The sequence below is a fragment of the Amborella trichopoda genome, chromosome 5 (genome assembly GCF_054954075.1).
Source record: "Amborella trichopoda isolate Santa Cruz 75 chromosome 5, AtrichopodaSantaCruz75HAP2 v2.0, whole genome shotgun sequence".
NCBI lineage: Eukaryota > Viridiplantae > Streptophyta > Magnoliopsida > Amborellales > Amborellaceae > Amborella > Amborella trichopoda.
The window spans coordinates 43,287,793-43,312,433 of record NC_142340.1 but is presented as its reverse complement, the minus strand read 5'-3'; the positions used below and the strand labels follow the sequence as shown (position 1 = coordinate 43,312,433).

At 35.9% G+C, this 24,641-nt stretch overlaps 1 protein-coding gene and 1 long non-coding RNA gene across 3 annotated transcripts; one reads left to right on the top strand and one right to left on the bottom strand.

The window, feature by feature from the left end:
* Positions 1-1,084: 1,084 nt before the first annotated feature.
* Positions 1,085-4,424, bottom strand: LOC148782128 (uncharacterized). The gene is made up of 2 exons (XR_016056385.1): positions 3,600-4,424; positions 1,085-1,478 (listed from the first exon to the last, which is right to left on the bottom strand). It is a non-coding gene; the product is annotated as an uncharacterized LOC148782128 (long non-coding RNA).
* Positions 3,506-24,175, top strand: EMB1895 (ARM repeat superfamily protein). Of its 2 annotated transcripts, XM_006844277.4 has the most exons (7): positions 3,506-4,479; positions 5,535-5,977; positions 15,987-16,172; positions 20,067-20,174; positions 20,514-20,708; positions 20,796-22,795; positions 23,347-24,175. In XM_006844277.4, exons 1-7 carry the CDS (start codon positions 4,404-4,406, stop codon positions 23,897-23,899), a joined length of 3,561 nt encoding a protein of 1,186 aa, XP_006844340.1. In that variant the 5' UTR covers positions 3,506-4,403; the 3' UTR covers positions 23,900-24,175. The 2 variants fall into 2 exon arrangements, with proteins under 2 accessions (XP_006844340.1, XP_020522864.1); XM_020667205.2 differs by lacking the exons at positions 3,506-4,479; positions 5,535-5,977; positions 15,987-16,172 and adding an exon at positions 18,841-19,092.
* The last annotated feature ends 466 nt before the right edge of the window (positions 24,176-24,641 follow it).

The window sequence follows — 24,641 nt, the reverse complement described above, 5'->3', positions numbered from 1 at the left end:
TAATTGAGATAAAACTTGAATAATGATGATGAAAAATATTTTTTGAAAAATTAAGCTTTTCATTTCTTTTTATAAAACATAATAAATTGAGCTATTCCATACTCTCTCCAAAATAGGTTGAACTATTCCTTAATATTCATGGTGGTTCAACTTTTCTTACTAATGATTGTCGTTTGGCTAAGTGAATGGTGAATTTGTGGCAAAAGCCTAGAAATAGTTGTAGATAGAGGAGTAAAGTGCATTGTAGAGAGAAAAAAAAGAACTGAACAAATAAAATTGAAATTTTTGAGGAGCTCGTTGTGGCTTTAATTTGGGCCATTACATGTCTCAAATTGTTATTTTGTCCATCTCATCACACTCCTTCACGCGTGTCCACTGAAATTAGACCATAAGCCGCAATCATCATCATCAGAGTCTCAATAAGTGGCCACAATTATCATCATTATCTGAGCCTCAATCAGTTTGTTTTTTCAACGAGATGATCAAAATTTTTATCGAGTAAACTGACGCCGCAAACTGTTCCTTGATAACATTTAATGGTTAAGGAAGTGGACACAATCAATAGTATCTAATTATTTAGCTTAACTAAGTAAAAAGAAAAAAAAAGACACTTCCTATAAGGGCTCGACAAACATGAGTATACACCACGCTTTCAATTGGGCTTTATGCAGTTTTGTAACACCTTCCCAACCGTTCAATGTCCACGATAAGTGATTGGGGTGCCTTGTTCATTCGCTTATTAAAGTCTATATGATTTGAGGGGAGCAACGTTTTGGCCTTTCATTCCCTTAGAAACAATTCCATAGAGTCTACCTTAGACAAAGGTCGAATTTGAGTCTGAAATTTCAAATATCCGATTTAAAATACACAATATTTCGTTTATGCTTTATTTTAGAAAAGGATGAAGTTTTTATAAGGACTAGGCTTCATGAAAACCAAATAAGCCTCTCCTCAAATCCTTGTATGAAAAAGGACTTTCGGCAATGAAAATCTCCATGCTGACTGTGAAATCAATTTTCAACATCGACAAATGAAATTTGAAGCTAAAAAAATGATAAAAATCTTGCTGATTCAGGAGCACTTATTTTTAGGGCAAAATGAATAGTCTAGGTAATTTGTTACAATATACACTATATTTTAGATCTTGAAATCTTAAATCTTTTCCACAACCATAATGTTCAAGTCAAGATGAGCGATGTGCTGCAGCCCTACCAAAACCATTTTCTTTTAGAAAATCCCATTTTGTTTTTTTTCCACTGGCTCCCAATCCCTCTCTACCTAAAACCCCATATTGCTCTTTTTCCATGAGCCATAAATCTCTGCCTCTCCAAGATCCCATTTTACTCTTTCTCTATGCCCCCGATCATCGTCTCCCAGCAAGCCTCTAGCTTCCTTTCTAGAATTGCTAAAATCTTACTCTTTTGCTGGCTCTTCATCGGTCCATCTCCCCCTTTATAAACACCATTTTTCATTTCTCTCTACACAAATATATATATATATATATATATATATATAGAAGATTAGCAAATCCAAGAAAGAGAGAGAGGCAATGCATATTTCTCCCTCCACAAACTTCTGTTTTCCTTTCTCTCTCAAAGATACTCTCCCTTTTCTTTTGGGAAAGGTTTCTATGCTTTCCCTACAACATAGAAGTTATATCTTTCTTCTACCATTCAGCCGTCCAATTTTGATCAAGAGATTCACTCATCGTTTGATCTTAGATCCGACGTCTCAAAGTATTTTATTTTAGTTTATTTTATACAATTTGTATGAATATAAAATTAGGTATGTGCCATCTTTTCATTGGGGGTGCACCTATAAAAAATATTAAAAATAAATTTTCTATAAAATATAATGACCAAAATACCCATTGAAACTTTCAGGGATATTTTGGTCATTTTATTTTATTGAAAATATTTTTTTTATATATTTTTTCGTCATTGCGAGTTCAATAGAGGAATGGACGTCCAAAATTCGGTGTCAAAATAGTTTATAAAAAAATTTAAAATAAAATTGTATAGGGACGTGGCATTGTGCTTGGGGCAATCTTAGCCCTCCATTCAAAATGGACGGTTGCATAAGGAGGAGGATAGAACTTCTATACTGTAAGAAAAGTATAAAGCTTGCCCTTTTTTTTTATCCACAAGCACATTTGAAAACAAAATTAGGTCCCATCTCAATATAGATGTCTTGGTTTTTTTGTTTCTCTCTAGAAGTGAACTTACATAACCAGCAATGCTGAATGAAGAAAGAGAGAGAATCATGCTCTATCTTCTCTCACTAATTCGACCCATCTATTCCTCTCTCTTCTCTCTCTTAGAAAACAATTTATGCTATCTCTACTTATCTCTACTCTCTAGAGCCTCAAAACAATAAAAAAGAAAGATGATCATTGTTTTGAGAATCTGAAAAAAGGGAAAGGTTTTTATGTTTTTCTTATAGCATAGAAGTTCTATCATCCCTTTGCCATCCAGCCGTCCAATTTTGATCAAGAGAGCCACTCACCGTTTGATATTAGATCCGACATCTCAAAGTATTTTATTTTTAATTTTTTTGATATAAATTGTATGAATATGAAATTTGGCACGTGACATCTTCTCATTGGGGCGCACCTATAAAAAATATTAAAAATAATTTTTTGATAAAATGTTATGATAAAAATACCCCTTGAAAATTTTAGGGGTATTTTAGTCATTTTATTTTATTGAAAATATTTTTTTTATATTTTTCGCTAGTGCAAGTTTAATAAAAGAATGTATGTCCAAAATTTGGTGTCAAAATAGTTTATAAAAAAAATTAAAAATAAAATAGTGTAAAGACCTGATATTGCGATTAGAACAATCTTAGCCCTTTATTAAGATTGGACGGCTGGATAAGGGAGATGATAGAACTTCAATGAGAAGCATATAAAACTTGCCCCCTGAAAAAAATAAAAATAAAAATAAAAATAAAATAAATAATAATAATAATAAATTAAAAATATCCAAATTGAAATACTTTCGGAATGTCCTCAAAAGATAATAAAAAAATAAAAATCCATTTTCCTACCAACTTGCAAAACAAGCATTTTTCTAATTCTAGGTATCTTGTTATACCAAATTGGTACCACTAGTCCATTGTTATGAGAATATGATAAAAAAAACAAAATATCAAAATCCTAGTTGCATCTCTTCAAAGTAGCCATGAATAAATGTAAACTATGCCCAACAACATAATTGCATCTTGAACGCTTAAAGTTTACTATTAAAAAATAGTGTAGAATTCGAATTGATCTATGAACAACTAAAAATCTTGAAAATTGACTATTCAAAAATATATTATTTCAAGAAATCCATTTTTTCTATGGAGATTATCATTTTGAGAAAAACAAAATAAAAGAAAAATTAGCAAAAATATATTATTTCAAGAAATCCATTTTTTCTATGGAGATGACATTTTGAGTAAAACAAAATAAAATAAAAATTAGCAAAAACAAGCCAAAAATTAATAAATACCGACCTGCCCAAGGGGGAGGCAGGGGTTAAGATGACCATTTTGAGTAAAACAAAATAAAAAAGAAAAATTAGAAAAAAAAAGCCAAAAACAAAAAAAATACGGACCTGCTCACGGGGGAATTGGGGGTTGAGCCTGGTTTTTGTTCACGATTTGAAGAGGTGATTGTTGATGAGGGTAAAAATTCCATTAGGCCATCGTTGAGGCTCGAAGAATGGGGGGATGGCAAAAGAACGACGAAGAACGGGGAGAGAGATTGGCATCCGATAGAGTAGAAAAGCCTGAAGAATGGGGAAGAACAGGCAATGAGAGTATAATACCTTGAAAAATAGGGAAGAACAGAGACAGAGGTAGTAAAGGGCGGTGTGGTGGTTTTAGAGAGAGAAAGGCGGTGCCCTTTTCCCAGTGGTGTGATTCAGAGAAAGAGATGGAGGTGCCTCTCCAGCGGTGATGGTGTGTTCTAGAGAGAGAGACGGAGTGTCGTTTTCCCAGTGAGAAGGAAGCTGGGGTATCGAGAGAGAGAGAGAGAGAGAGAGAGAGAGAGAGAGAGAGAGAGAGGCAAGAGGGATTTTTGATAAACGAGGGGTTTGGTTAGAGGAGCGAAATCGGAAAAAGAGGGATCTTTATCCGGCGAATTCAAGCTCGCGAAGCGCTGCTCTCCAGGTGGGTAGATGGAAGGGTGCATTGCTCATTTTTGAGGAGTTTGCACTTACTACACCCTCGACGCAGAGCGTAACCAAACAAGGAAGTGACGGGCGGGCTGGAACCTGAAATGCCCGGTATCCCAAGTTCCAGCTGCTAAACACGCCCTTAGGGTTTCTTTCATTGATGAGTGAAGAAACTTCAGAATGAAGTTGCTATAGCTTTCTAATTCTGAAGATTTTTAGGATTTTCTTTCTCATAACACAAGGATGGAACCCACCTGTGCAGCCAAAGCCATGGAGTGGAGTGTGGAGCTCGAGAAAGGCCTTCGTTCTAAAAGGCGTGGTACGAAATGTTGGCCCACAATTCTTGTTTTGCATGAATATTTGTTTATCAGCATTTTTCGATTCTTAGGATTTCATAACGCTCCTTAAATCAGGGGGTCGTCATGAATTCTGAAATTTAGGTTTTGAGCCATTTCTTTGATTTTTAGGTTTCATGGAGGGGAAACTCTAGAATGTCTCTATATTTTATTATTTCAATTTAGTCATTGCTTGGTTTACTTGTGCGTTTATGTGCACCTAATCTGCGAGTAAAATCATTGATAATTTCATGAGCTCTTAAACTCTTATGTCATGTAATATTTTTTTCAGTTTATTTCCTCATTTTGTATGATTTTCGGTAGTTTTTAGTTATTGGGTCTCTCATTTAATCTTTATTTATTCTCACAACTGTTTTTCCTCTTTTGTTGAGTAGCTAATGATGTTTCTTTTCCTCCTTCGTATGGTATTTTTTATCATTCAATAAATTTCAAAAAACTGATGTTTTGGAACTCTGTTGAAGTAAATAATTGACTTCCCAATTGCTATCCCTGCAATTGGATTCATATCTGAGCTTACCAACCTAACAAACATGCTCATCATGTAGTGCAGGCCACCAATTAGGACTGTTTGTGTGCATTTTGACCATTTCATATGTGAGGTCTCTCTGTGTAGTATAAACTATTGGGTTGTAATCCGAGCCGATTCGTTGTAATCCAAGATGATTCTAACCCAAAAGAAAGTTTGTTAGTATGGTAATACAGGTGATCGTACCAATAATAATACAATTAATTAATTCTGAGATATTCTATAACCGAGTGTCTTTTATCGTGAACATCATCCCCTGCTAATTGTTAGTCCTCCAATTTAACTCCAGGCTAACCCATCCTTCAAAAAAAAAAAAAAGACAAAAAAAACAAAAGCTTGTTAATTATTTGATATGACTCATCACATCATGTCAAGACAACTGATAAGACCTTTATTTTAAGTGGTCCCTCATGGCATAAACACTGGCTTCCTAGGAAAAAGCTATTCCTGAAATCACTCTACCTCAGAAAATTTGTTCTTTCTCTAATGCAGGAGACCCCATTGTTGCTATCCAAGCAATGGGACCTAAGCTCCAAAAATGGAGCACAGAGGCATATTGCACTGCCGAAGTATCAAATATGTTTGGTTTAGTCCTGGGTGAGGATAGGGCATTTGCGAACTCCATTCTACTTCGACTTGCAGATGCATTCAAGACTGGAAACAATCACACCAGGGCCTGTATATTGAAAGTTTTTCTTGTAGAGCTGAAGAATCGGAGAAAGAAAGGGAAGTTATACGATGGTATTCTTTCAAGAAAAAGGGTACCCAATTACTTAGAGATGCTGAGAAGGGTAAAGATAGTGTTTGACAAGGGGGGTGTTGAAGCAAGAGCACTAGCTTTACGAGTCTTAGGTTGTTGGGCAGATTTGGGAAAGGACAGTGCTGAAATGCGCTACATGATACTATCGGCCTTGGAATCTCATCATGTATTGGAGGTAAGATTATATGCTTTTGGCAATCATTGCTTTTTGTTTATGTGTCTTTTTTAAACCCACAGGTGTGTGTATGTGTGTGCGTTTTGGGGTTGGGGAGGAGGATTGATTTCATGAATTATTTCATAATAATGTAACAAAGTTTCTTTTTGAAAACCATTTGGTGGCATTTGTTTGGCTTGAAATGTTTTGTCAACACACTATCTTCATCTAAGAAATCAAACTCAAGAAAAAAAGAGAGTTTATGCTGTAAAAGCGGTTTTTATTGTTATGTTTATTTTTGGCGGTTTTTATTGTTATGTTTATTTTAGAAAACTAGGAATGTAAGCCCGCCCATTCGATGGGATGGTTAGCACTAATTATTTAGAGGAATTTTTGGACCCCAAATTGTATAGATGACCTTTTGCATAGCTGGATGAACATTATAAGAAAAAGAAAAGAATGACTTGAGTTCATAAAGCAGAAATCTTAAGTCCTGTTGAATGGTTTGAGTTCATAAAGCAGAAATCTTAACTACTGCTGAAATGGATTGCTTGAGTTCATTATTGGAACATGATTCCATTGGACCTTTTCTAGGGCACAAATTCAAGTATTTTTTTCCCTTGAGATTGTTTGTCGGGATGAAGAGGCGTATGCATGTTCAATCCACATATATTTGATTGGGTTCTGATTTAGATCTACGAACATCAAACAATGTATTGTCTTCTAACCGAGCATGGCTTAAGTCATGTAGAAATTTGTCTTTTAATGTCCTAAATGAGTGTTCATGAATATGAATGGGTGTGTTAGTAATGTAGCGGTGAAAAATAACAAAAATAAAGAAATTGAAAATCTGATGCATCGGTTGAAAAACGGAAGCTTACAAGCCAAGATTCAGACTCGCTGGTGAAATTCTGACTCTTAATAAAATAATATTCAACTCTGATAGAAAGCTCCTAATGCAACCACTATACATAATCATCATCATCATCGTAAAGATCCTGTTTAGAACCCAATAAATACTGATTCTAATTGAATTAGCAGTTCTAATTAAGACAAAATTTGTAATGATGCTTTTGCCACTAATAAAATAAATAATTCCATAAGGACATAAATTACTTTTCCGTACTCCCCTTAAAATCCTAACAAACTGGAAAACCTTGAAATCCCTAAAAAGGCTTAAAAACCCTAAAATGAAGCTAAAATTCCCAAAAAATACAGCCCTAAAGTCTAGTAAAAATAAAAAATTAGAGACATCCTATCCTGCATCAAACTACCTTGATTGGAGAAAACTCATCATCAAGTTTGGAAGTGTCCTAAAATGAGGCTTGCATTGAATCAATTTTTAACCTTCTTCTCTTTACTCGAAGATTATATTATTATTTTTTACTCAAAGATTCTTTTTTGTAGGAAGAAATTCTCAAGCAACGGACCTTGATTGTATGTTTAGAAACTGACTCAAACATATAAAATTCGGCTATCGTTGAACGCGCATTGGAAACTAACTCAATTTTCTGTAGTTTAGAGGCTTTTCATAATGTGCGTGGTGGGTTTAGACATCGTAGAGCTCTGAGTCTTGATTCCAATGAGTACCAATAATAGTGAATTTGTGCTACTAGAAAAAAAAAATGCTCAGTTGAAGGTGCATCACTCAAAATCAGTACATTGCTTGATTCTTCCCAACTTTTGGAATGAGGTTCTCTCGCGGTATGTTGCATCTCTGTTAATTACTCTCTCAATTGAGGCTCATGATATGGGGCTTATGAATCGACCATTCTTTTGCTGCATTACTTTGATGCCAAAGAATGAAAACGGAAGAATTCTCCACCTCATAAACCTTCGTAGCTTTTGGAATCCTAACCAAGCTAGAAAACCCCTGAAGCTCGTTTTTACCATATACCCGATCAAACACTTTATAGTTTGTATGCTGAATCCATAACCCCTATATTTGCACAAAAGTTCTTGCCCAAGTCTTCCACAACAAACCCTAAACTTTCCTGGTTTTTGTCGCCACCATCATGGCTATCATCTTCTTCACCTAAGGTTTCCTTGTTCACTTCTCTATCTGGGTTTTCTTCATCATTTTCAAGGTCTAATCTCTCCTCACTATCTCCAAGAGAAAGGGTCCCAATTTCCTCAGGTTCTTCCAAAGGTTCTTCATCTAAAATTGGATTACCCACTTGATCTCGTTTTGCATCGTAGATCGACCCAATTGCGAGATCAAAGAAAGGCCATCGAAATTGAAAGTTGGAAGACATACCTGTAATTAAAGTTTCCTAATGCGACTCTGAGTCAATTATATGATTTTTTCCTTTTTCCTCACTATGGGTACGGGTCAGATCCCGCAAGTCTGATCAAACCTATCTCAAAGAGTAGAATGAATTGGGATTCTGTCCCTTTAACTGTGGAAGCCGCCAGGGGCATAGTCGTGCCATCGCTTTCCTCTACTGAAGTCGTTGGAATGATTCGTAATAAGATATTGGCTACAATTGAGGAGGTCTTATTGATAAAATTGCCATTTATCCGAGATCTAGGCATCTTTAGCAATCCACTTTACTTTATAATTCTTCTCATTTCCCCTCAGGGAAGCTGATCCCACAAACAAAGGAATTGTACAATACAAAATTACAAAAAAACAATAAAATTTTCAAATAAAACAAAAAAAGGTGGACCTTTAAGTCAAATTGGTTCTTTTGAGCCTAATTCCCTAGATTAAAGAAGATGAACATTTGTCGCTACTGCAACCTTAGTTAGCCTTCGTGATTTGAAAGATAAGTTATATTATACAAGATACATCGATTGGCCATCGAGACAACGTACATCAGCTTCCTTGTTGTGGGCTTGTCCTCTGCCCTAATGGTATTGAGTTGTTGCAAGGCTCCCATCTGTGGCTCTGCTTTCTCCTCCACTGTCTTCAAGGCATAAGGGTCTGCCTTTGTGAGCAGTTGAACTATTTGCTTGATGGCCTCTTGTTCTAGATGACTGGCATATTGGTATCTACAGAACCTCAGCGAGATGACCGCTTATCTAGGAAGGAGAGGTTGATTGAACGACTCATCTCCTTAGTCCTGTTTAACAGAACTAAGTGACTTTGTCTCCTTCCCAGTTCAACATCTATGCCCTATGGCTTTTCCTAATTACACGCTACCAGCCTTCCCTGTAGAATAGAAGAACATAATCAATAGTCGGCTAGCCTAGCGCTCCACTTTGTTTGCGAGCCACCCACAAGGTTCGTTCCCTTTCATCCACTGAGCCACTCTCCCTTCGGGCCCGCCCATTCTATGAGCAAAGAGAACCGCTTACACTCTCACCACCTTCTGCAACTCTCCTTAACTCAATGAGATAAGCCACTACAGTTTCTATGAATCATTTTAGTATTGATTTTGATTCTTTATTTTATTTTTGATTTCATTATATATCTTCTTTACTTTATGAAACTTTTGCATAAATACGACTCTCTTTGCCAAACTCAGCTGGAGCTTGTTAAAGTTAAAGGAGAACAAGTTTTTTAGCAGACTCGGCAAAAGACTATCCAAACAGAAGCATATAGAATGCCATCCAGGGTTCTTGACCCTCTAACCTTTGGCGAAGCTACATCATAGGTAGGGAAGTCCTAGAGCTAGGTATGGATGGCAACTGGGCAAGGGAAATCCAATGTTGTTCTCAGTGTTTTAAAAATCGGCGACCCAATCCAGAATCAGGCGATCCGGATCGGGTATCGTCCAACCCATGCTGGATCCAACGAAAAAACGGGATCGACCGATTCTCTACATTAAACCAAGTGGCACAAGATGCATCCACAAGCTTACGTTACGTTATGGACTGCCAACTGGCACAAGACGTATCACGGGGTCTCCTGCTTACGTTATGGACTGCCAAGTTCGTACGTGGCACAAGACGCATCCACAAGCCACATTCATACTTCTGCTTACGTCATGGACTGCCAACTTTATGTCATGGCTTCTCAGCACGCGTTGCATGTGACAGCCAACCGTACAAGCCCAAGGCTTTTATTAAGCCTTGCTTGTCCTAAATTCCTCGATGTGGGAGTTGCTCCATTCCTTAGTGCTCCAACCGTCTTCAAAATAGCGTGTAGTTTTCACCAAGGTGCTGTTGTATAATTATAAATATTTCTAGTACTATAAATAAAGAAATTCTATTTAATTATTTAATAATATTTATTCATTTTTTATAATGTACAAAAAATAAAAGTACATATAGTTAAGTTTTAATTGCATATAATTACATAAAGAAATTCTATTTAATTCATTTACAAAAATTAGTATAATTTTATTGAAAGTCATATTGTTTATTATCTTAATAACTATTAAACTTATGTCAGTATAATCATATAAATATGAGCACATTAAAATTTATAGGGGATTTTATTTTGTTTTTAATTATATGATATGGAAGCATTTTCTAATAAATTTTAATCATGTTTATTATATTATTATAATTAACAATTATACATTGATAACTAAATCTTGTATTTTATTTATTAATTTATTTATATTATAAATTTTGTAATATATTATTTTTTCTTATAATTGTAAATAAGATTTTTTAAATTAGAGGATATTATAAGACATTTTAGATTTTTTTTATTTGTAAAATAAAATAATTATAAAATATAAAGTTATAAACCAACAACTTCAATTTCAGTAAATACTATTATATTTAGTTAGGTTGTAATAATTTTGGATGAGTAAAACGAAATAATGAATGTTTGATACTTTGCTGTGAGACTAATTTCACTTTATGCGTATAGTAAAATGATGAAAAAATAATAAAATAAAAACCTATAATTCTAATTTCAATGTATAATATTTTATTTAGTTATGTTTTAATAAATGTTTGATGAGAATCTTTATACAGGGAAAGAACATCTCAATATTTGCTTATTGACACAAAAAAATAAAAGTTATTAATATAGTACCCTCATTTCTTATTGGATTCCTAAAAAACAACATTTATAATAATTTTAATAATTTTTTTGACGTTTTTTTTAAGGCCGAATCCAATCACTTCGGTCGGTTCTAGATCCGAAACGCCGATTCACTGATCCTGATGGGTTTTTGGGGTGCCCGATCCATGGCACCGATCTGTTTTTTAAACCACTGGTTGTTCTGGGAAGATGCATGGTTCGGAGACAACTCCCTAGTTCCGGTTTCCTAAAGCACTTATTCTTTTTCTGAAACCAGGGAATTCCATACTCTAACTGGAGATTCAAGGGCCCTACCTTTTCTATTAGACTAGTGCCTACATCATTCTGTTTGCAGCCTTTGACTGAGATAGATGTGTGGCCCGCTTGGCACAGATCGGTTTAAATAGGCACTTGTCATAGGAAAAATCGTTGTTCTGCCCTTGTTTGTGAAGAAGAGCTTCATCCTTTCCATGGTTATAGAGAGAACCCATGGACTCAAATCCATAGGGTCAGATCAGACTTTGTCTGGAATGTCCAAACATCAATTGGAGCAGTTTGGACCAACCCAGTGCATCGCCTCCTTGGACCTCCTTCAATTTGACTGTTTTTGACGTATCTCATATGAAGTTCATTAATCCTCTCTTTAAGTCATATAATTACTTCCATGTAACTTTGACATGATCACCATGAGCTCGGCTTCCTTAACCTCCTCTAGTAGCCATCTTGTAAACTTGTAGCATATCCTCAAGTGCTTTGGAAACAGAACTTCTCTAATACCAACTTATGTACTGGGAAAAAAAATCATAGGAATAAAGAAATTACTGTTATAATGAATTGGTTGAAATAAGGGGAAGCTTTGGTGAAACTTGGACTCTAAATAAAAGAATATCCAACTTTGAGAAAACCATAATGCAAATCTAATGAATCCTAATTCTAATTGAAATGGAATTCGTCATTAAAATGAAATTCAAAATAACACTTTACCCCTATGAAATAATAATTCCATAAGGACATAAACTACTTTTCCAAACAGTCTTTGAAATCCTAAAAAAAAACTAAGAAAACCCTAAAACCCCTAAAAAAAATCTTTCAAAAAACATAAAAATAAATCCAAAAAATGCATCCTTAAAATTTAGTTAGAAAATTGAAAAATAGGGAGCATCTACTTCTTCTCAATCTTTCAGACATCCTTTCGACCTTTGAATCTATAAGAAGCAAGGAATCATGAACTACCATGCGGTATTTGATAGCAGGGCTGACTATGGTTGTTGGAAATGTTTGTGATTTCGAATCGTTTTTGGAATCGGAGTCGCGGAATCACATGTATCAGAAGTTTCAGAATCTAGGAATCGCTGCCCGTACGATTCGGATTTGAGAAAAATGATTCTCACTATTTGAGAATTGCGATTCAAAAAATTAGGAATCGTGTTTCCTATTTGCAAGAATCGATGTCCCTTCATGTTCGAATCGCGTTTCATACCTATATGGAATCACACATGATCCCACTTGTTTTGGTGGTTGCTGAAATCGTGATTCCAATAAATATGGAATCGTGATTCTTAAAACTAAGGAATCGTGATTCCTAAAATTCTAGAATCGTTGTCTCCATCAACTTGGAATTAACATTCTCACCATTCTGGAATCATGATTCTCCCCATATTTGAATCGAGATTCTTCTCTTACTAGAATTGCGAACCAATTCCCTCCGGTATATGAGAAAAGTATTTAGAAAATATATAAATTTACCCATTACTACGAGATCGAATTTTGGTTTGTATATACTCAGTTCAAGACTCCAAGTACTAATGTCAACCTTTATGATATCTTTGTGGACAATCCCATGCAATGGACTCGGTCTACCGATAACCCTATTATGCCTACAAGTTCTGGAGCTAGTCTACAACATACAAGGAGTGAGAACAAGGGCAAGCGCCCTTTATCTCCTTTCCTTAATTATAAAATAAGCATATGACCGTAATTCTTCTTTGTTAAATGTAGTTTGAGTCTTTTGACTTTTGAAAATTGAGTTATTCATTTTTTAGTCAATTTCTCTGATATTTAATGATTAATTTAACCTAAAACACTACACATGGCACTTCGCTCATATCCTTATTATCTTCTTTTTTTACTTAAAGAAAAGCATTTTTATCCTCTGAAACGACGGTGCCGATCATATATTAAACATTATTACATTAGTAGTTTAGTACCCACACCATTTACCAAATATTATTAAATTTGAAGTAATATTTTTTTAGTATTATTTATTCTTGGTAAGAGTTCTTAAAAAGTAACATGGAATGAAGGATGGAAATTAGTACATAAAAAAATAAAAAATTTGACATATTACTTATATTTAAAATTTTGATTTTATTGTCGTGTGCAACAACTTCAAATTCTCTCACGTTCTCATACATGTCGCGCTCACTCATGATTGAGCACACATTGAAGGGTTTCTGCTCTCTCTATGCTCACATATTACACATATTTTAAATTTTGATTTTTTTGTTGTGTGCAACAACTTCAAATTCTCTCACACTCTCATACATGTCGCGCTCACTCATGATTGAGCACACATCGAAGGCTCTTCCTATGCTCACATTGCTTCCTGACAACATGGATTCACAATTCCTTAATACTTTGAATCAACATTTAAGGGCCGTTTGGGTACACTTAATAGTAAGGAAATGGAAAGAGATTATGCGATATTTCCCCAAAAATCAGGAAATCCGTTACCTGCGGTGATAGGTGAAAAATCTATTACGAGAGTGGCGGGTAATGTTGGGAAATCTTTCGCGCGTGTTTTTGCCTGACGTATCTCTCATTACAAAAATCTTCTAAGCACTCTCTTCATAATAACTAGGTGATTCCTCCCTTTTTAAGCTCGCCCCTTTATCTGAAAGGGGGATCCCTCCTTTTTTAAGCTCGTCCCCTTATCTGAAGGCATCGGTTGTCATATTAAAACAAAAATAATAAAAATAAAAATCAGTAATCAATGATAAATTACACAACACAATCATAATAAAAAATTTCACACAACATAATGGATTCCTCCCTTTTTAAGCTGGTCCCCTCAACTGAAGGGATCAGTGTCATATAAAAACAAAAATAATAAAAATAAAAATCAGTAATCAATGATAAGTTACACAACACAATCATAATAAAAATTTCACACAACATAATCCTCATAAGAGATTACTGAAATCTCAATTGAAATAACATACCTCTTTAGTCTCCTCCAATACCTCAAAATTTTATACAACAATTACCGAACCTTTTAGTTTACTCATCAAACTTCTTCCCATTTTTTAACTCGTGTCCTACAGATTTTGAATTTAGTATCATAAATTTATTGTTTATTTTAAATTATATAGAGAGATATTTGAAATACTTCTATACAAAATAAATAAAAATAAGGCTTATCATAATAAAATCATGTTATTCCAATCATATTGTTCCTATGACTTATCATGTTGAAACCAATGTCATGACAGAAAACATGTGATTGCATATAAGTGCCAAAGGCACTTAAAATAAGTAGGAAATAGTGTCATGACTGTAAAATGGTACAAGTTATTATTAGAAAATCTTTTTGGAATGGTGATAATGTTATTATTAGAAATCTTTTTGGAATGGTGTGATGATGATTTTAATTTAGTATTTTAGTGGAATTTTGTGACAAAAAAGAAGGAAATGATAATTCTGCATTTTAGTCGAATTTTGTGACAAAAAAGAAAGAAATGATAGTTTATAGGCACATGCTGGTGAAATGTTGGTAATGCATTTCCTATGTTTCTTCCAGACTTAACCAAACAATAACAATGTACCAGGCTGCATCTAAATACTACCCAAACAATAACAATCCATTTACAGGTAATGTATTACGCCAATAATATATATTTCCAGCTATCCAAACGGCCCCTTAGCATAAGTAGAATCACATTGTTGTGTAGCAAGGAACCACGATGTCTGCGATATAGAAACTTGACTCCAAACAACATGGATTCGGAATTCCAAAAATTTTGGAATCAACGTTTCTCACAAGCGGAATCGCATTCTTGTGTAGCTAAGAATCACAAAGTCCTCGATATGGAATCTTGATTCTGGCAATTTGGAAACGTGATTCATTTCTTTTAGAATTGACTTTCGCACGGGGAAATGCCAATCGAGATTCTAAAACGGAATCGCTACCCTCATAGGCGATTCGGGTAACTATAGGGCTGACCTTAGAACCACTAAGAAGGGATTGGACTGGCCCTAGATCAAGTCTTGGAAAGAAGTCATTTTCAGCTTTACCTTACATCAATTATGTTGGAGTTGTCATTTATTAGATGAATATACCAGAGTATATTTCCTAATAGTACGCTGTAATAATATAATGGATCCAAATTTGACTTTTTATTATGAGAAATTTCCGCCTTCAAATTTGGTTGCTTTGCACTTCATGATGAGCATTACAGTAGGTACTATAGACAAACATAGATGGGGAGAGGAGAAGGATATCCTTTTATGTTTGTTATCTCCTACAGTATACTAACTGGAAACTAGCTCATGTGGTTGCCTATAGCAGTACAACCTGAACTGCCCTATGTTCTAGTGCATATGTAGGAGCAGTTTGGAAGTGTTTCTCAGGTTTAACTAGCCATAAAACTCCAGATAGCCAAATGCTGTATGTCTCTTCAATGGGCTTTCTACAGCATTGAATGTGCTGAACATTGCAGTTTGTTCTTTCATATTCTTGTTTTTTAAAATTGTTTTCTCCATTGACTCATAATTAGTCATACGTTGATTGTTGTGTCATCTCTTTGGTAGCTCTTGTATTTCTTTGGAAATTCAAGTTTGTTTCTAGTGTTGGGTATTGAACCACTGTGTCGTCTTCCAGTGGTGAAGGAATCTTAGAGGATTGAAATGCCATAAAATTGTTCTTCCATGAGTTCAATAGGGGCTGAATGGTAAGAAACTACTCATATTCAGCTTCTCCGTTTGTGTCCCGGGTAAATATAGAAACATTGGGGGTCAAAATCAACATTTCATAAAACTAACAATGAATGCATGATGTTTGATTCCTTATTCATGAGTTTTTTATTTTCTTTTTTTGAACATGTGCAGGTTAAGGCATCATTATTTGCTGCTGGTTGCTTTTGTGAATTATCAGGTGACTTTGCACATGTTATTTTGAAGTTACTTGTGGATATAGTGGCCTCAACAAGAAGACCTCATGATGTGAAAATAGCGTCTGTGCGTATTTTTGCAAGCATGGGATGCTCATCTTCAATTGCAAGAGGTGCTTATGAGGTATTATGCCTTTGAAACTCTGGATGCTATTCTAAACACATCTAAGAGGGATGGAATCCCATGTGAATGCTTGCTTTATTGCTTGCATCATCATCATCATCATCATTGTCATCATTAGAGTCTTATCCCAACTAATTGGGGCCGGCTACACGAATTATGTTTCACTATTCTGTTCTTTCGAGGACCATACCCTCAGTAAGGTCATAAGTCCTTATATGTCTTCTTACTACTTCCATCCATGTCTTTTTGGGCCTTCCTCTTGTTCTTTTAGATCCTGCCACTTAAAACAAAATCACACTTCCTAACATGTGCTGTATCGAAGGTTCTTTGTACATGGCCAGCCCACCTAAGTATAGTTTCCCTCAAGTGTATTGAGCCTTCTGTTTGCTACATTGCTTGCAAATGGTATTTAATTACCAGCAAATACTAGCAATTTTTAACTGCATTACAAGAGAAGTGTAATTTATTTGAAGTGTAATCTATTAATTTATGTTTCTACTTATTTATACACGGTTTTGTTGGGGTTCCAAACCCAAACTTCTAGACCTATTTCTCTATACAAATACATGCACACTTGCACCATGATGCTATCAACATCGTGTTTTAGAATTAGAGAATCTTGAATGAAAGTCTTATTAACTAGAAATAGGGATTAATCCCATTATAGATGGCTGGGCATACAAAGTATATGAATATTCATGTAGAAAAGTATGACAAAAGTACCTTCAAACTAATTAACAAACTGCATAGACTAAAATGCAAGAGTATTATATATCTTAACAACCCTCTCAAATGTGCGCATCAGTAGAAATGAGTTACAGTTTGCTCACTTGATTATCATGTTAACATTTGGCTGGGCATACAAAGTATATGAATATTCATGTAGAAAAGTATGACAAAAGTACCTTCAAACTAATTAACAAACTGCATAGACTAAAATGCAAGAGTATTATATATCTTAACAACCCTCTCAAATGTGCGCATCAGTAGAAATGAGTTACAGTTTGCTCACTTGATTATCATGTTAACATTTAGTGTGAGATTTGGTAAACAGGTCACCTAGTTGAACATCGCAGGAAATATAATGGAGAATAAGAAGGCCTCAGTCAAATTATTCTTGAATGGGATGATAATCAGCCTCAATATGGTTGGTTCGATCATGAGATATACTGGATTGATGACAATTCTAATCGCATTGATATTATTCCCATGGAGAGGTGTGGGCAAGGAGCTCCTAAATTAAAGAGAAGCACTTGAATCTGGAGAATCTCATCTGTGACAAAAGACATACTGCATTATGCAGCTTTCGCAGTTAATTTGGAAACAACTTGTTTCTTAAGAAGTGAGTCACAAAGATAATACAATACCCTATGGTTGATCTTTTGAGTGTCTAAAATTGCCTAAGCCCAATCTGAGTCAACATATGATATAAGCGAAAGGCCATAAGATGCTGAGAAAAAGACACCGCAATTAAGTGAAGATGCTGAGAAAAAAAATATTACAACTAAGTGATGATCTGACATATGGAATGATACTCTGGACAACATCCATATGGGTTAAGCGAGGAACCTGGACGAACTGGCCAACAAAATGAACTGGATAACTGATATCTTACTTGGTAATGGTGAGACATTGCGGTCCCCCAACTAACTACAGTAGGGCACCCTATAGGGTAGCGACTTCCTATCAGATGCGGATAACCAAACATTACGTTCTGTTGGGTTATCTACAATTAAAGTCAGTGAAAGTTGGCCTGGGAGATAAGATCACGAGCGTACTTTCATAGAGTAACAATGATCCAATGATCCCTTGAGCAGACCAAGTAATCTCTAAACCAAGAAATATGTCATGCCTATCATTTGCAACTAAGAAGGGGAAGGGGAAGGGGAAGGGTTGGGCTCAGCATAATTTTTGTGGGTAGGCGATGACAGGCACCATCAATTACCTGAAACATCACCTAACAAAAATTCAGGGTGATGTACAACCATGTGGCAAGGTGCCTGTGGCCGTTAAGGAGCAGATATGGAAGGCAATGGAGGTAGCAAAAGGGAAACAAGTACGCAAAGAGAGGATTTTTGAGGAGATAGGGAGGGGATATTATTCATTTTATGTAGGTGATAACTCGACAAAGTTTGAGGCTCATATGGAGTAGGCTAGGCAGGCTAGTCTAGCAGACTTTCATAAGAGGCGCAAATCGACAAGATATTTGCTAGACAGGCAGGAGTTTCTAGAAGTTGTGATACTGAACTTATAGTGCCTCTCGAGCCTGTGGTGCCTGGCATGAGAGTGTGGCCTTGGGCTACTTGGATCAACTTCTAGTAGACTGAGATGGTCAATCTCATCCTACCATTTTGCTGCAGGTCGACCATCTACTACTTCCCAACCTTGTCCCGACCCCGACCGTGACCCCGAAGCCGACCCTGAACCTGACCTTGACTCTCTAGACTTGGCCCCTGTATGCCCCAATATCAACAGACGAAACTCAAAAGTCTTGGGGGAATAAACCCTAGGATATGGTGAAGAAGTCAATTGCAATGTAGTTTTATCATATTGCCAACCCATTTCACGCAGCTAAGTCCCCATATTATCAACTCATGATAACTGCAAAGCCTGAAGCCTGGCTGGTGTGAAGTCTCCAATGGCAGATGAGCTTGCAAGGAAGCTCCTAGACGATGAGGTTGGTGAAGTAGAATTATACATTCAAGATTTTAAGTAGTCAAAGGGTGATTCAGGAATATGTCAGATGGTTGGGAGGCTGGGAAAGGGAAGCGCATAATGAATTTTCTAGTCTGTTGCCCCAAGGGAACAATTTCCCAATCTAGTGTAGATCTTTCCACAAGAGGAGGACGGGAAGGCTCTTCTTCAAGAAGCTTGATACGGTAGAGAAAGATGTTGTGGAGGACAAAGTGGTGCAGTAAAGGTCCTCCCTAAACTACCTTGTTACCGTTCTCTAACATTTGAAATAAATCAAGATTAATTCTGTAAGTAAACATTAATAGTGGTACTGATCAAGCTTTTAGTTAACTCAACATTCAACATCCAATTACTAAATTTTGTAAGATACAAAACAACAATATATTTAACTCCTTTCAGATGGGGTCCACTAATTGTAGGCTCTGAAGGAGGTTATACTATAAAATCTATAGCTTTGTTATGCCCCTCATATAAAACTGAGGTTGAATGGAACCTAAATCTAAAAATTTACAGGTGAGATTTTGAGGAACCCAACATGAAATTGCTTAAACAGAAAGGCATCATTATTGGTGTTTAAAATAGGGAAAACAAGGATTCTGTCGGATGGTTCAATTGAATTCTAACACACCCCCATTTAGGGAATTTTGGGGTTTGCTTACAAAGTAACAAATAAATTTTTTCAGTGAAAGTTGCCGTAAATTTATTGTCTTGTATGAGTTTTTCATATGTGCATAATACTTGGTTTTGTTAATGGAAAACTTGGCCAAGTTGATTTGAGTAGTCAATTAGATTGGCAGATTTTTAGCTGGGTCAAGTTGGTCCAAGTTTATGATCGATTTACTAGGACGGGAACTTCCTTGGAAAAGACCATGCAAGTTGTTTTTGTTCTGTTGTTTAGTAACATTTTCCCCCTTTTATTCTATAATTTGCTGCCTTTTTTTTTTGACTTTGAGCACTGAAATTTGATTGCACCATGTTTGTTGGAAACATTTGGATTCTAGTGATTACTTTTGCTATGAACATACTTCAAAATTAAAAAGGGCTAATATATGTATAAAATAAGCCCTTTTAACTGGTGGCATATGTCCCTTATGCCTAGTAATGTTCGTAACTGGCGGTAGCGCTATTGATTGTGCTCTGAAGAGTACTCTAACTATGTTCGTAACTTTACTTTGCGATCCTTTCCTTGTTGTTTGACAGGCTGGTAAGAAGTTGATTTTGGATAGTCCAAATGAGGAAATTGTCACTGAGATGTTATTCTCTCTCTCAAAACTTGCTTCTAGGTCAATTCTTGTCCTGGATGAACAGGTAACTGTTGTTATATATACTGATTTGGTGAAATGTAGGATGTTTTGAAAATCATGTTCCTGGTTCTTTTCTTCTTAAGAGTTACATCAAGAAGAATTCGGCTTCCAATTGATTACTAAGAAAATGATTTTTGTTCTCATGATGAGATGTACTGCACGATCATCCTCAAATTCATACCATCCCTACCACACCTATATGCATAAACATTTGCAAGATAAGTATGCTTTTCAGAGTGTTACTATGGAGAAGGATTAGGTGTGCTGTTTGCAACGGATTATAGTCTGAAAATTGGTTTTACAAGTTAGTTGTCTCTATAATTTGTTCTTGTGTTGGATGCAGGTGGATTTGTTGGTATCCCTCCTTGGTCGGAATCCTTTCTCTTCTATTCATGCAGTGGCTTTGAGATGTCTTAGCTTCCTCTCCCCAAAAGCATTTTGGTGTACCCCATTTAATTGTAACATAGTCAAAATACTGATAAATATTGTCAAAAATACAAATAATTTACTCGATGAAGCACTTACAATATTAAAGAAGGTAACCAATCTGACATCTCTTTTTATCGCATTTTGAATGCCTTTTTTAAGCATTGACTGGATTCTTTGGTTACATTGAAACTTGCAGTCGTGCTGTTACATTTTGTGTCACATGGATCAATCCGAGATACTGGAATTAATATTGGTAGTCGAAAATGCTTCTCGCTGTCATATTGTATCGAAGAGATATGCAGCCCTCAGCCTTTTGGTTGATATAACATGTAATCTCAAAAGAATGAGGATACCATTCTTTTGTGATTCTCCAGAACTTTTATCTCCTCATTCTATCGCAGAGAATGTGGCTCTTGTCCCCTATGGGAAAGCTTCAGCACCCTTACCGTGGCGTGTTGCTCTGTTAGTTATTGATCAGATATCCTTCCTGGTAAAAGGGCTTGATCCCAATAAAGCAACTAGAGATCTCTCCCATTATTCTTCCACTATTATGAACGGTGTATTTTATGGATTGAAACAGGAATGTCAGAACTTGCTTAAGCTCCTTTTACTCCTTGTTGAAGAGTATCCTCGGGTAGGTCTGTTGGCCATTGATAGATTCAGATGGTTAATGGAAATTCTATTAGGCATGCAAGTTAATCCTGAGCTTGCAGGTTCTGAAGATGAGATTATTCAAACCTGCAAGGAGATTCCAATAAGAAGTTTATGCGTTCATGAGTTCAGTGAATTCAATGATGGAAAGGAAAAATTTCCTATTGATTCTGGGCTTATGGCATGCATTAGTCGGTTCTTGGCCACATGTCTTGATATACTTGATACAGTGGATTTTTTTGATTGTCAAGTAGTTGGTACACTGCAACTCCTTGTCGGACGCTTAACGAAAGCGTGCATTAGTTTGCCTGGAATATCCCCCTTTCTGTTGCGATCATGTCTTATTTGGCATGGTCAAGTCCGAGCACAGGGCATATCTCATTTAAATTGCAAGATTAGCTCGGAATGCTTGACTTTGGAATTTGCAAAGAAAATGATAATGAGCAAAGAATTATGGGTAGCATACAAAATTGGTGTTTTTGCTGCTTGTCAGGGTGCTTGGTTTGTGGCCGTGTTCACTTTTCAGCAATTGCTTGATCGGGTGCAGTTAGGTCCTTGTCATTTTTGGCTGAAATCATTGGCACAGTTTGCAGAGGCAGAAAGTGGAATCCAATTGCTGCTCTTTCCAAGGAATGACACTGAGTGGCTGAAGACAATTGAAGACAATAGAACATTCTGCACTACTTTCGCTGAAGTCATTGCTCAAGAGTCTACCTGCAATTCTGATATGTTTTCTTGCTCTGATATTATTGCCATGGCACATAGGGCAATCTCTTCTTCAGGGGAAATATTGACAGGTGCTGTTACATTGAAGTCAGCCTTTTATTTTCAAAGGTGGTTCTTGAGTCTTCACGCAAAATATCTTGGAATTTTAGTGAACATAATGGGGATGTTGAGTTCCAATATTTTCATTGATGAAACTGTTGAAAATGTGGTGACCCAGTTGGAAGGTGTATGGGAAAAGAAAGCTCAAGATATGCTCACTTTGGAGCGTCGATTTCTTCAGGCTTCAGATAGTTTGAGGAGGTTAGCAGAAGAGCTTGATCTTCTTAAGATGTCTTTCATGGATATGAACTACAAAGGCTTTAGAAGCATAACATATGTTGCCTTGGGCTGTTCACTGCTAGCATTTTGTGCTACCTTTGTTGTTTACTTTCCAAAGTTGCCTAATTATGAAACTTCAAAATTTTCAAGAAACTCGAGAGGGGCTCTGGACCTGGTTCAAGATCTAGCTCAACGTTTGTGGCATGAAGACAGCAAGATTAGCAAAGACCTCGAATACTTCTCCACAATTTTTGGGGAGGTGGAAAGTTTCACAGAGGCAGGGGTACGAATGTCAAGTAAAGGATGTAAAGAAAGGGCTGGTCTAGACATTTGTAGGTTTTCTGTATCTGGTGTCATTAATTTGCAAGCGAAAGCTCAAGGAGTAAAAGATGAATTCGATTTATTTAAAGTACACAGTGAAGGGCTAAAGCTTATGTTAGACATTATTATGAAGTGGATTTTCTTGCCTTCTCAGATTCCATTTTACTTCTTTCAAACAAGGTATAGTAAGTTAATCTGTGCTCTATCATTTTATATCAAATACCATAGTCTTTGATCATTGAACTTTAAAATCCGGTAAGAAGCTCTCTCTGTATATTTTAAGAGCATAAAAAAATGTATACAATTTAACTCATGTAATTTATTTTAGTTTTCTTGTAGGTTTGTGCATCATTGTGTCCTTCGTCTTTACTTATTTGCATTGGTTGATTGATCCGCTTTGCTGTATTCCCATCGGGTTATTTGTGTGTTGTACAATATGTTCTGTGCATCTATATTCTGAATCTCAGAAAGGCAGTGGATTGGACTATAATGTCCCTCCAATCTTAACTTCTTGTCAAGATAAACATGTAAATACTCAATGTACATCATCATATATGAGTGTCTGATATCTACATGTACAACTATGTGTTTACATAATACATATACAACTATGTGTATGTATGTATACACAGGATAGCATAGATTAGGAATTTCATATCTCAAAGTTTGACTTATTTTGTGTGTAATCTTTCTTTTCTTTTAAGAAATGTTTGTTATGAAACATATTGCAGGCCCTGTATTGGAGCTGAGATCTTTGCATCAAATTCTGATGGTGGAAGCCCCAATGCAATAATAACCATTCCCCCAGGCTTCCAACTATCTTTGAACCTCTGCCTCCAAACAAAGAACATGCCATCCAAGGGTGTTTCTCGGATAGCTAAGATTTACTGCATAATTGCAGCCCGCCAGTCTGATCAAATAATAGAAGGAAATGAAGAAGCCATGGCGCAACAGGGGTTGGGGTTTTGCCCTTCTAAAACAGAGGAAATGTTGGTTCTTAACAAGGAGTTACTACTGTACATGAAGAGAGATGTTAAGGGTAGTGTTGGGATATCTGAAGGGCTAGATAATAGTGGGCTTGTGAAATCTTTTGTGTGTTTTGAACCAAATGGAAGGGGGCAAGGTTTCTCTACATCTTTGCTTGATGTTTCTAACTTTCCAGAAGGCACATATAGGAGTATTTGGCACAGTTGTTGTATTGATAGTAAGGGTCGTTGCTGGAGTTTGCTGCCTCTTAACATGGGTCCATTCTTCAGTATCAGGAAGCCTCCTCCCCCAGCGTGACCTCTTGTCATTCGGGTCCGGGTAGAGGTATACAAGGCATATGAAGCCGCCTCCATTTTTCCTGCACGGTGTTTACATATGTAAATATTTTTCTTGTGTAAATATTTAAGCACGAACCAATTGTGAAAGTCTTAGGAAAATATCGATGAAACTTAGATAATAAACAAGGACGCGACCCAAAGGAGGACAATATATACAGTATTGAAACAAAGGAAAATTTATGTAAATGTCTCATATCTTTTGAAATTTATAAAATGTCCCTAATATTTTATAAAATGTCCCGAATGTTATATAAAATGTAACCATTTTTTAAGGTTACATCTAATATTTCAATTTTTGTAGCTTAAATTGAGCTCAAATGTTGTTTGTCCATAATTCTCGGCATCACTGTAGCAAATGTAAAAAATAGTTGAATAAAAATTACCCAAACATCCATTCAAATTTTAGGGCTGTTTTGGTTGGCCATTTTATTTATTCAAAATTTTTATTTTTTATTTTTTATCAGCGCATTATAATGAGATGTGGACATGCAAAATTTGAGTGTAATCCAATTCTTAAATAATTAAAATTAATATATGATACATGCTCTTCTCACATTAGGAGTGTCGTTGAGAGGATGTTGAGATGGATGAGTGGCAAGACAAGAAATGATAGAATTTCAAATATATATATTAACGAGAATTTAGATATGGTTCCATTGGGTGATAAGATGAGAAAAAGTACATTCAAGTGGGTTTACCAT